The 13,730-nt window shown below is 43.8% G+C and overlaps 1 protein-coding gene across 2 annotated transcripts; it reads left to right on the top strand.

Annotated features, from left to right (window-relative positions):
• Positions 1-1,997: 1,997 nt before the first annotated feature.
• dnajb5 (DnaJ heat shock protein family (Hsp40) member B5) lies at positions 1,998-12,056 on the top strand. Of its 2 annotated transcripts, none has more exons than XM_031755483.2 (4): positions 1,998-2,157; positions 3,357-3,619; positions 4,360-5,021; positions 10,032-12,056. In XM_031755483.2, exons 2-4 carry the CDS (start codon positions 3,409-3,411, stop codon positions 10,263-10,265), a joined length of 1,107 nt encoding a protein of 368 aa, XP_031611343.1. In that variant the 5' UTR covers positions 1,998-2,157; positions 3,357-3,408; the 3' UTR covers positions 10,266-12,056. The 2 variants fall into 2 exon arrangements, with proteins under 2 accessions (XP_031611343.1, XP_031611344.1); XM_031755484.2 differs by lacking the exon at positions 1,998-2,157 and adding an exon at positions 2,479-2,712.
• Positions 12,057-13,730: the final 1,674 nt, after the last annotated feature.

Below are 13,730 nucleotides of genomic sequence, written 5' to 3'. Positions count from 1 at the left end.
CTGTGTCACCATGGAAACCCAGCATCACCCCATTTCAGTGCACACTCAGCATCAGAGGAGCACGTGGATGAGCTCCCAGGCAGTCATCAATGGCTATTAGTTTGCAAACAAACACACACACGGTGCACGGCAGCAGAAATGTGACTCTGTTCTCTGAAAGCTCACAAGTTATGCAAGACCTCCTGCCTGTAATGAATAAGAATAGTCGATTGTGTAACCAGTTCAGTGATTTGGTACAGACAGATGCGGATCTCTGCTTAACCGGATGTTGCATTGCAGTCAGTTTCAACATGTTTCAGTGGCAGTCACATTCGCAAGCACGAATAGCACTCCACCACTAACCAGTTGCTCTTATGGGACAGCTGCACTGGCTCGAAGTCCCTCCCCGCTGCCAAAACACACACACACTTATCCAGACGCACAGGAATGTCTCCCCAGTGCCCTGCACAGCTATACGCCAGTTCTCTTCGTGCTTGCTTTATTTTGAATGTTAAGCGTGTGTGAGGACATGCATGCACGCGTGTGTCAGACAGACTCCTCCATTGAGACGCCCACTTTTCTCGCACCTCCTCGCCAGTCCAGTGGGGAGTGATGACTCAAACCTAAATGAGCCTTTATTCCTCTCTCGTTCTCTCTCCCCGTCTCAAATCGACATCACGGAGAAGAAGCGTTTCACCCTGCTGGGTGTACCTTCCTGTGCACTTAACGGTAAAAGTCATCAATAATGACTCAGACCTCCACATTACATGCAATTTTCTTCTACTTTTTTTTTCAAAGCTAGGTAGGCTGCTCCTTGATCTGATGTGCACAGACGAATATTTGTCCTTTGAGATGTGATGCTTGGAATGAAATCTCCCTGCGGTGAAAGACGGACAACAGAAATCTCCAAATAAGGCAAATTTTATTGAACATGATCTATTAAATGTATCTCTGGGGATTATTGTTGAAAGTATAAGGCTGAGGTGCTTTTAAGTATGTGGCCACCACTCTTCTCTACTGTTACCCACACTTTGTCTTTAGGTCCTACATCTGGTATCTGAGTTCCTATTAATGTGTGTTTTTTAGCTGGTGGGTGTCTGAGTGTGTGCATGTGAGGTCTCATGTTTATTAAGGACAGAGCAAATGTGGATTTCAACAGTCTTGGAAATCTTGTAAAATCAGGTTCACTTGTACACAAGGACAGTCTGAGACCATGAGGTCACTCTGAGCTTTAAGACCATTTGTCACCAGGTTTGGGTTAGTTTAACTATTTGTTTGGGAATCCTCACTAGTAAAGCACATAACCTGATGAAGGCCTAAATGGGGATGCTTATTGCTTACTGATTTGTTCAAATTAAGACTTCATTATTTAGAAGCTGTGTATGTGTTGAATGTCTACCAAACATCAACCGTGATGGAGCCCTTTTTACTGTCCAAGAATCTCCAAGCAGCTCTGGGTCAAGGTTTGGGGTCAGATGGATTATTTTTGGAAATGGCTAAACTTGGATTTATAATAATAGGTGAAAGGCTTAACGGTTGGGAGGAAAAAAGGGTAATCTATGTGTTGGGAGTGAAGTTAAGTGTAAAAGTGAAAATATTAAAAGTAAGATCTGGGTTGAGGATGCAATGGATTTTTGAGGGATGAGAAAACGTGAAAGTTGAGGTTTGGTGTTGAGAAAGTAGGATGTGACTGTGAATAGATGTTAACTTTTCACAAAGATAGAAGATGAAAATGCGTGTGTGTGAAAGAGGGGAGTCATCACATGACTCAGCAGTCAGTGTTTATACCGACTAAATCCAGGCACGACTGCAGCATCACACGCATTAACACACACACACACACACACAGCTTTCTTTTTCCTTTAAAAAAAAAAAAAAAAAAAAAAATTAAAGCAAGCTATCAGGACGACTCCTCTCCAATTATGTCTACCCAAGCCCCAGACCTGCCAGCTTGGACTGCCCATAAATCAAAAAGTTAAAGCAATGCCACTAATTTAACTTAATCCTAAATGGAAATCAGTCTAAGTGCTGTTTGTGTGTATGTGAGCAGACCCTGAACAAAGAGTGCTGCTGGCTGCTGGCTGACAGAGGGTTGGGTCTGCTCTCCCGGCTGCGATTTTCAGACACAGGACCAGAATCGGAAACAAGGCAGCAGCAGCAGCAGGAGGAGCAGGCTCGGTAAGGAAATGTTTTGACGCTTTTTAAGGAAAAGCTCTCTACATTTGCGCAAATTTCAAAGTCCGGTGGACCAGAAAAGAGCACGACTGCGGACGAGAAGCGGGTTAGGTTTACCAACCATCACCAGAGAGAAAGGAGTTATTAAAAACCGAACACAGCCCCGTATCTAAGAAGTTAACCAATCACCTAATAACTTTTTCATAGATTCCTTGCGCCCCCATGCTTTAATCTCTGTTTAGAGAACGGTACCCTGCTTTTTTAAAAAAAATATATTATTATTATTATTATTATTACCCTCGGTGGATGTGGACTCGGAGGTTCATGGACATTTGTCCGAGATTTTTCAGAGAAACGTCAGGGGAATCTCGGTGTTTGGTCACCGGTTATTTCAGAGCCAGTGATCCTCCCGGCGTCCTGACGTCAATTTATAAGGACCCAGCAGCATCAGAGCAGCAGGCAGGCAGACAGCAGGGGCTGAAGGGAAGAAAGACAGAGAGAGACAGGGAGAAGCCGGGCCATGCTGTTCTGATTCTTCATTAATTGCAAAGCTTCCTGGTAGGATTTTGCTTTTATTTCTTTTCACTGTCCATTTATTCATTTTTTAGGCTTTTCCTTTCTGTCGGAATGTGAGTCAGATTAAACCCGCCGTTGGTTTTTACAGTGGCACAAATAAAGCTGAAATTGTCATGCAAAAGGATTTTTTTTTTTTTTTCGTGGGGGTGGGCTTTACTGTAATAGCGAACGGTTTCTGTAGCAGCAGATAGTCAGGGTGTTTCAGTGTTACAGATGAAACCAGGCTTTCCCCCTGCCTTGTGCGCTCCCGCTGTGTCCACCGCAGTGCTTCGGCGAAGGGCTTCTGCCCGTCCATTTGGGTTTTTATGCCCGGATGGTTAAACAAAACTGGGATGGAGGCAGATAATCATCACCATTATTATTAAAGTATTATCTATACCCTGCCTAACAGGCTGAGCTGGTCGCCAGAAGCCCTGTGATGAATTAGGTGAAGGGGGATTCCTTGGCACTCTTGATTTTTCAGCAGTGAAAGCAGCACCTTCTATTTCCAGCTACAGCATCATTAGAGTGTTCACAGTAAAACCCTGATGGATGCAGTCCACTCTGCACCTTGCCAACTCAAATATAACCTCTTCTTCTGGGTAGTATCCATCTTAAGACTCTAAAGTAGTCTTCTGTCTCACCAGTGACTGACAACAGCCTGAGCTGAAGAGGGGTCCCATTCCTGAGAGTGCCACCATGGGGAAGGACTACTACAAGACCTTGGGCATCCCCAAGGGCTCCAACGAGGAGGAAATCAAGAAGGCCTACCGGCGCATGGCGCTCCGCTTTCACCCAGACAAAAACAAGGATCCTAGCGCAGAGGAGAAGTTCAAGGAGATCGCAGAAGCCTATGAGGTGCTGAGTGATCCCAAGAAGAGGGTGGTCTATGATCAGCTGGGAGAGGAAGGTAAGGAGAAGGCGTTCTGGGTCATTTGAGTGCAAGGGGTCGGAGAGTGCAGGCTTTGTTAGTGAAGCCTTGTTAAGCAGGGGTTATGATGGATTAAGTTGTTATCGAAATAGCTCAGGAACCATCTCATATCGCAGCTTGGTGGGTTTCAGTCACTGAAGTAATAATGCCGTCTCTTCCATGTTTTCATGTTTATGTGCTGGCACATGTTTAATTTTCTGTTGTTGTCTTCGGTGTCAACAACACTTACCAGCTCTGATACCTTATAGTCTACCTCGGCTGCCCGTGGAGTGTGTATGTAACTCTGTGTGTGTGTCTGTGTGGTGTGCTAGATGACAGACAGATGGCATAAGACCATTACGTGGTTCAGATATGAATAGCAGCGACTGCTGTAGTTTGCATTTGTGGGTGTTCTGTGCATGTGTCTCTGCTGAAAACGTGTGCGTGTAAGTGTGTGTTTTTGTGCGAGTGTGTTGGATGGAGTGACCTGATATTTCGTGAGTTTCTCCAACAGCAGCGCTTTTGGAAGACCGGTGATGCTGTGGGATTTTTCCCACCTACGCGGGCACCACTCTTCTCTGTACTGTTACCCACACTTTGTGTTTAGGTCCTACGTCTGGTATCTGAATTCATATTAATGTGTGTTTTTTAGCTGGTGGGTGTTTGAGTGTGTGCATGTGAGGCCTCACGTTCTTGTTCTCTTTCTCTCTCTCTCTCTCTTTTTTTAAAAAATCTCTCAGGCTTAAAAACAGGAGGCAGCAGCTCTTCGGGTCCTCCCGGCAGTTCATCGTACCACTACACTTTTCATGGAGATCCCCATGCCACCTTTGCCTCCTTCTTCGGTGGCTCCAACCCCTTTGATATGTTTTTCGGCTCCAACCGCAGTCACAGTCGCTCCAATGGCTTTTCCTTCCACAACGACCACAGCAATGACACCGAGCAGGACGCGGAAATGGACGAGGATGATCCCTTTACCCATTTTGGGAGGCAGTTTGGCTTTCCGGGGGGGATGAACAATGGCTTCCCAGGGGAAGGCCGCAGGAGGAGAGGTGTACCATCAGAGCGCCTCGGGACCAACCGAAAGCAGCAGGATCCTCCGGTCGTCCACGAGCTGAAGGTCTCGCTGGAAGAGATCTTCCACGGCTGCACCAAGCGCATGAAGATCACGCGCCGCAGGTTGAACCCAGACGGACGTAGCATGAGGACGGAGGACAAGATCCTCAACATTGTCATCAAGAAAGGCTGGAAGGAGGGGACCAAGATTACTTTCCCAAAGGAAGGGGACGAGACCCCTGAGAACATTCCCGCCGACATAGCGTTTGTGCTTAAAGACAAAGGGCACGCCCACTTCAAAAGAGACGGTTCCAACATAATCTATAACTGCAAGATCAGCCTAAAAGAGGTGCGCCCGTCTCCTTTGATTTAACCTCCCTCTCTCTTCTGTCTTGTCTTCTGATTTTCCCTCTGTCACCAGTTGAACTCTCTTTGTTGCTGTTCTACATGTAGTTGGTAGATAATGCTGCCAAGCTTGTGATGTTGATTCCCAGTGGAGCAGTCCCAGGTTAATTTTTAATGAAGATGTGCAAAGTTTGGACTAAAAATACAAATTATTCATGTCACTCAGCCCAGAGAGGTGTGTCTGTAATTTAATGGTGCTGGGTGGGTGGTCATATCAAACATACCAAGGTGGGAGAGTGTGTGCATCAGAGTCTCTGCCACTGCGCTGTGATAGAGGAAGCCAGAATGTGGTGTGTTTGTGTGACTGGCACAAAGCCATTATCCTCACTTGTTCTGCACACTGTATGAAAACATATGCATCAATACATAAACAGACACACAAGCACAAAGCTGCACACAAGCAAGTGTGTGTGCACACTCTCCATCTCCAAGCGTATTTGCCAACACACTCCGTTAAAGACGGATTGCAGTGTGACATTGGTGATGATCCAGGCTGTTATTACTCTGACTGGCAGGACATTTAATTAGAGGGCAGCGAGTCCAGCACCAGCTCTGCTCTGGCTCTATATTAGACAAACTTTAATGTTTCTAATAGCGCTGCCACTCACTGGCCTGCTCTCCACGTGATCTGCTTAATGGCAGGTGTTCTCAAATAGCTGGAGATGTCAGGGGAGATGTTTTTACTCAACTCGGGCCCATTTTTTTTTTTTTTAGCAGGTTTCCTCTAAAAGCAGCACTGACTCCCGCACCGTGCAGTTAATGCGCTGGAAAATAAGTGCGTCTGCACACGGAAAGACAATGAAGCCTAAGTTGACGAGAGCACATTAGTTTGTTGAGTCACATTAAGCAGGGGATGGTACTTGATCAAACCAGCACAGTGATTAGGTTTGCACTGCAGAACTCCCACAGCTAAAACCCTCTGCTCCCACAGCAGCCAGATAAGAGACTTAATTTCTGACGCAGCTAAAGTTGAGATGAGGAAGCGAAGGGGAACTGTGGCTGGGATGTGTGTGTCAGGGGGGTATCTAGGGAATATTAGGGAAGTGGGTCAGATGATTCAGTATCCAAAGCAAATAAGAGCTCATATTCCACTGCTCTCCTGAAGATGTGATGCTAAATACTGCAGTAAAATCACAGCACCAGATGCATGCCGCATGCTAGAAAACCTACCACGCATAATGTGGCAAATGTTATCCAGTTCTTCAGTAGAGAATGTAGCTTCACTAATGAGATGATTGATTATATTAGCAAAAATCTCTGCAAGTGCTCATTACAAAGTAAAAAGCAAAAGGTGTGAGACTGAGGCATGCTGATATTTGCAATCGCCTTTCTGAAGCAGGTATCTCTATTTAGTCATATTTTGGCTGCTGGATGAGTCTCCAGATATTTGGCTGTTCAGTTTTGCTTTCTGCCTGAAGCATGCCCTGATCAGCGGCTCAGTTTAGTGTCTCCAAGTTTGTTTGGCTATGCTATAAACTCCTGGGAGACATTAGCAGAGGTAACATTCAGCCCCGCTGTCTTTTCACTGTGACAGTCAGAAGCAATTTGAGAGTTTACCTCAATTATGACACACTGGTTTCCCTGACTGAAACCAGTCTATATTAGGATCTATAGGGAGGCTCTATGGCAATAATGAAGCCTCTGAGTTGTCTAACTCCTGTCATTGCTGCAAAATCCACATCCAGGACAACTGTGGCTGCTGGGCTCTAAAGGCAAAGTGGACAGCTTTTTTGCAGCTCTCTGGCAAATAACTGCTGAATCTATGGGAGTAAGACAGCATTTGCATTTTGCAGCATCTGTTGTGTGTAGCATTAGCAACCAGTATTTCAGGACAGGCTCTGTGACAGGCGGCCCACAGACTTGCAAGGACACTTTGGACTATGAGCACTCCTTAAGCTGGCTCTGACAGCTAAATGTAACAAAACTGTTGAGTTTTAACAGTGGAAGTTAACATTAGCATATGGCCCTCAGTAATTAATACAAGTCTAGAAAATGTTCCTTCAAATATAGCAAAAATTGACTGTGTCTGTGTCAGTTTCTAAAGCCTTGTTGTCTGTGCTGAGGCTTATGCAATCAGTGGGCCCTTGGATCAGCTGGCAGTGTGTGTTGAGCGTCATGGCAACCTGTCTGTGTGCGAGACGTGTGTTAGTCAATGGAGCTGTCCATAACTGAAGGATGAGCCACTGCTCTCCACTGCAGTCAAAGAAATCACCCTCTAATGTATGTGGTGGGTTAAAGGATGATGATGATGATGATGTCATGGCTGGAAAACTTGGTCCCGTGAAGCAGCTGCTCACCAGGCCACATATACACCCCAGTTTCTTTTCAAAGAAACAGGCACAGCCAGAAAATCTTCCAATTAGTACAATAGTGTCTAAGCGCATGGATTGGATCTTGGAGCTATTACTCCGGGCAAAAATCACAATTACATCAGAAGGGGGTTGAATTTATACATCTCTAGCTATTGAGTATCTTACTCCTTCAGGGATTTGATCTTTTATGATTCCCAGGTGATATAAGTGATCTCCCTTTTTATATCTACCACCGCTACAGCTACCTGTACTAGATGCACACTCACTGCTTTATTAGGTAGGTATGTAGTACTGGATTGGACATGCTTTTGGTTTGCTATAAGTCTGCTGGAAACAGAGGTGCTGGAGATTTTAGTCAATATTGACATTGCAGCATCAGACAGATACTGCAGATTTGTCAGCTGCACATCCATGATGTGAAATCCAGTTCCACAACATCCCAGAGCCACTATGTTGGATTGAGAAAGCATTTTGAGTACAGTGTTTAAGAATCCTGTGTTAGATTATTTGAGCTTTGTGGCATGGTGTGTTATCCTGCTGGAAGCAGCCATCAGAAGATGGGTACACTGTGGTCATAAAGGGATGGCTGTGGCTGTGGTTTAAGTGATGCTCAGCGGGTACTAGCCCAAAGTGTGCCAAGAAAATATCTCCCACACCAGCAGCGTGAACCATTAATAAAAGGAAGGATGTATGCATGTTGTTCATGCCAAATTTGGACCCTGGCATGTGAATATCATGCCATAAATAGAGATTTATCAGACTGAATGTTTTTCCATCCTTCTATTGTCCAATTTTGGTGAGCCCTTGTAAATTGTAGCTTTAGTTTTTTGTTCTTAGCTGACAGGAGTGTGGTGTTCCTGCTGCTGTAGCCCATCTGCTTCAAGGAATGACGCGTTGTGCATTCAGAGATGCTCTCTTGCATACTTTATTTGTAATGTGTGGTTATTTGAGTTGCTTTTTCCTTCTTATTAGATCAAAGCACTCTGGCCATTCTCTGCTGATCTCTGGCATCGACAAGGCATTTTCGCCCAGAAAACTGCCGCTCACTGGATATTTTCTCCTTTTTGGAACACGGCCTGTAAACACTAGAGATGGTTGTGTGGGAAAATCCCAGTAGATCAGCAGTTTCTGAAATATTCAGACCAGCCTGTCTGACAGCAACAATCACGTGTCATGTTCAGAGTCATTTAAATCACATTTCTTCCTCATTCTGATGCTCTGTTTGAACTGCAAATGCATCGAGTTGCTGCCGTATCTAATAAAGTGGCTGGTGAGTGTATTTCATCAGTCTTAGCTGTAAATGCATTTAAAAGTAATGGTAAATGGCCTGTATTTGTATAGCGCTTTACTTAGTCCCTATGGACCCCAAAGCGCTTTACACTACATTCAGTCATCCACCCATTCACACACACATTCAGACACTGGTGATGGCAAGCTAAATTGTAGCCACAGCTGCCCTGGGGCGCACTGATACAGGCGAGGCTGCCGGACACTGGCGCCACCGGGGCCCTCTGACCACCACCAGTAGGCAACGGGGGAAGTGTCTTATCCAAGGACACAACGACCGAGACTGTCCGAGCCGGGGCTCGAACCGGCAACCTTCCGATTACAAGGCGAGCTGCCAACTCTTGAGCCATGATCGCTCAAGACAGTAACAATAGCAACATGCCGTTAAAATTGGTCTATACCTGATGAAGGGTAAAATTTTTATCTCCTCGGCTAAAGGTTAATGGAGCCAGTAACAAATGACATCTGGAATCTCCAAATTAGGCTTCTGTTTCCCTGTCTTCATTACTTATTTAACCCTTTAGCTCACAGTGAATTATACCGCTGGTCATTCTCGCTGGTTTTCTCTCTCTTTTCCACACCTTTTTATAGTATTTATTTACTGTTTTATTTGTAGTGATGTATTTTTCAAGTGTTATATTTAAAAAAAAAAAAAAAAGGAAGTCCATTCACACAGTTGTGGATTTAAATAGTTCTTTCCATTAAGTGCAAATCTGGTGAATGATGCTCACTGGAAAGCCTGTGAAGTCGTGATAACCGGAAAGTCTCTGTGTTTAGTTTAGCGCTCTCTACACTGACTGGATGCATCAGGCACTGTGATAAGGAGGTGAGGCATGTGAGTGTGAGTGAGTGTGCATCTGTGCATGTGTGTGTTTGTGTGCATGTGAGGATCTGACAGGCCCTCCAACTATTTACGAGCTCAGCCGATTCCTGCCTCACTTCATTAGTCCCAGCTATGAGACCGTTGCTAAAATTAGTCCCCTGTGCAATGTGGGGCCCTGCAACGCTGACACACTTACACACGCTCCCTAACACACATGCACACACACAGACACACACACTCGCACACAAAGACTAGGAAACTTCCCCACTGCCAAGTCATGTTTTCCTAAATGTTCCTGTTCCAAATACTGCTCTTTCGACCCCCGCAGTGCTGTCAGTACAATTTCTTTTCTTCATATACTTTTACACACACCACACCGAAAGCACAACAAATACTGCCTCCCGATAGCGTACTGGGGGAAGATATGAAGACCGGAGACTTTAACGAAACATTACATCACCGAGATACTCATGGATTTGGCATTTTATTCCTATTAAAGATATTAACCCTTTCCATCTCCTCTCTTCTCCAGGCGTTGTGTGGCTGCACAGTTAGCATTCCCACGCTGGAAAACCGCGTCATCTCCCTCCCTTGTCACGACATCATCAAGCCAGGGACGGTGAAACGACTCAGAGGTGAAGGCCTGCCTTTTCCAAAGAACCCCTCACAGCGTGGTGACCTCATCGTGGAGTTTTCGGTCCGTTTTCCCGACAGGATCCCCCCTCAGTCCAGAGAAATTATCAGACAACACCTCCCCCAGTCCTAGAAAGACACATCTCTAACTCTCGTCCTCCTCCACCACAAACTCCAGACTAAACCTGAGGAAAAAAACTACCTTAACACTCCTTCATCTACTCCTTCTTTGTTTGTAGTTACCCTCATGTCCCTGTGAATGAATACAGCTTTGAACATGTGCTGTGAAAATTTAGGGACTTCACAAAAGGAAGAATGGCAATATCAGGATGTAAAGTACTCATATTTATTTTGTCTTTCAGCCCAAACGCACGCGCACACACACACACACACACACACATACAAACACACACACAAGCACCCCGAGAAGCGGAGCGGTGCTGAGGATGGGCTCAGCACGATTGTGGTTTTTAAGGGAACCTCTTTTCTTAACTGTTTTATACGGATTTATCAGTGGTTTTATATGCCGTCCGACTCTGATCCTCGTCTTTTTGTGATAGGATAAAGCGTGAAATATTTTATAAAGAGAAACAGGATTTTGTTTTCCAGACATGTCAAAATAGGATTGCTTAATTTTTACATTAAGTGTACCAGCAGCTTCAGTGGTTTTTAGTGGTTTTTCGCTTAGCCCTTCCTTTGGCACATGCAGGGTTTTTTTTTTCTTTTTTCTACCCCATGCTTTCAATCTAATAAAGAATTGTGCTTGAAAGTCTGTAGGCCATTAGTATGATCTGTCTCCCCTAAAATATCCCTACACATGCAGTGCCCCAGAGCTCTAAAAACTCCTGCATTACTCCAATAATATTAGCATAGTTCAGCTGCAATGGAAAAATCTGGGAATGACAATCACGTAACTGTAACAGCAGAGTAAGTTTAGATATCTGCACAATATTGGTGCTTTCCCTTCTGAGCTGTGAACTGAATAGCCTGGCTCAATATCTGAGGGACATTTAGGTGCCTTAGCCCGGTGTCATACCACATATGTGAACACACATACAGGTCACACTATAATAAAGACAAATAGCCATGACCACAACACATGATGCCCTATGCTGTGTTAGGCGTTACCACCAGGACCTGGTAATTTTATAAAAAATGAATTAAAAAACTGTAAGCAAGCTATGTATAGGAATTCACTTTACTGTACTGTATGTAAGAATGATCATTTGTAGGAAGTGATTTGATACAAGACTGATGATTTTTGCCAATTCGTCTTTGTAGAGTGCCATACGAGTAAAGGCTGGATTTCCCAGAGGAATGCAAGCATGACGTTTGACCGATGGGTAAGCCAGCTTTGTTGTGGGATATTCTGCTTTCTCTTGTGGCATTTGAAGGCCATGTCTCGGTGCTACTGTGAGCAATGCCAAAAAGTAGACCGCATTGTTGTCTACTTTTTTGGTTACATGGAGTCCTCAGTTTCCGATGTGATAAATGCCTCTGTTCTCTAACAGCTGTACATCAAACGTTACAAACTGTATGTAGTGCAAATAGAAAAACTGTTCTCTGTCTCAGCTGCAGGGGACGCCCTTGAGCTCTTCCTCGCTGTAATTTGCAGCAGTGGTGAGAATATGTGTGGGTTATGCTGACAGTCCTAGTAGGTCGTATAAATGAGGTGTACAGGAAAATGCTTGAATGCTTCGTGTTTGATAAATGCACTTTTATGTTGTGAAAGGCAACTATGAGATGATATGGGGGTTTTTTTTCTTTTTGGGGGGAGACTTGAATGACTTGTGTGATGGTCCTATGGCAACAACCAGGCTTAACAAGTGCTGCTGCTGCTAATCAAAGACTCACATACACTGCTTATTGTGCATATGCCAATATCTATGAATTTTTCAAAATGAAAACAAATAAACCAAATGTGTGAAGTTAGCACTTTGCTTCATTTTCATTTATTGCTGCTTGAGAACAAGTACCAGTTCCTAATAACATTCACCTCAAAGTGCTTTACATTCTAAGAACAACTCTGATAATCTCACAATCCCTGTGAGCAAGCACTTGGCGACAGTGGGAAAGAAGAAAACCTCAAGGAGGGGGGAGGAGAAAAGACCAACATGCAACATTATATAAGATTAAAACCCTTCTCAGCGCACAACAGTGACAACACACATACCTTAACTGGGTAATTTTGCCTCTGTACACCACCACAGTGGAGTTTAAACCAGGCAATAAGGATGTGTCTGAAGTGCAGATTCTCTGATTTCATTAAAGGGGTTTTACAAAACACCTCGGTTAACTGTTTAAGAATTATTGCCATTGGCTGACAACCAGTTTCATGGCCAACTAAGGCCTGTTCTCTCATTATTCCAGGATAAATTCTTAATATGAGATCCAAGGATATATTGATGGAAATGAAGGAGGATGCCATAAGACTGAAAAACCAAATCAGAGTAGTTTTCACTGTGTTGTAGACCTTCTGTATTTATTTTCATAACTGAATGTCGATGTTTGAAGGATAGGCCTACCACCAGACACCAGAGTGTTCTTGACTTGGTTAGATGTTGTGATCGGAGTTTCTCTTAACCATGCACATAATTCTGTCTTTGAGCACCATATTTGTCTCCTGTGGTAGCAAAAGCAAGTTCAACACTAGGAGTCCATTCTAACCCCATATCTTCTATCTGCATCATTTATCATTAAATAACAAAGGAACAGATCTCACCTGGCCATGAAACTACCTGTCAGACGATAATTTTTAAGCATCGGAAAATGGGAGACTATAAATGGCTGTAATTTCTAAAAAAGTTAATACAATACTTTTGTAAAATGCTTTGAATTAAAGCTAAAAGTTTGCACTTCAGTCACACTGTTCAAGTTCAGTTTGATCTGAAATCTTCTGTGGTTGTGTACAGAGGCAAAAGTGCACAGCATAGAAAGACATTCACGGGTATGACCAATTTAGAATCGCCAATTAAGTTTCACGAATGTTATTCGGACCCTCAGGAGTACCATGCAGGCACAGGGGAAACATGCAAGCTCCACACAGAAAGGCCCCAGCCATCGAACACGAACCAGTAACTGTCTTTTGCCACTATGACACCTGCCTGTCCTTACCTTGCTTGTAAAGTTAAAATTGTTGGGTTTTCTGTATTTGTATTTTTGCTTTGCACATGAAGGCCACTGTAATACATTTATCTGACAGTTTTTATTACAGTTGTGAGGTTAACAAGATCCATCAAGATTTATTCGTCTAATCTTTAGTTATGGTTTTGTTTAACTTCATGTTTGAAGACTAAATTATCTGACATTTCTTTAATGAAGAGTCAAAAGAATGTAAACAAATCTCTTTATCAAAACTATTTTTTCATCTTTCCTGCTGCATTCATCTTCTCAGACATGGATACATATGCATAGATTATTGATTTGGTCAGGCATTTAAGGTTAGCAAGATCAAAACTGGAATAAGACTCCAAATTCTGATAGTAATATGCACGTAAAAATTGAGCAGCCATCAGCACCTCTAAACAAATAAATCTGTCTTTGTGACCCTGGTCATGTATGTTTAACAGCGAGCATGGTGGAATTTGGACATTTTCCA

The sequence above is a fragment of the Oreochromis aureus genome, linkage group 12 (genome assembly GCF_013358895.1).
Source record: "Oreochromis aureus strain Israel breed Guangdong linkage group 12, ZZ_aureus, whole genome shotgun sequence".
Lineage (NCBI taxonomy): Eukaryota > Metazoa > Chordata > Actinopteri > Cichliformes > Cichlidae > Oreochromis > Oreochromis aureus.
The sequence above is the reverse complement of the archived record's forward strand: the minus strand, read 5'-3'. Positions and strand labels throughout refer to the sequence as shown.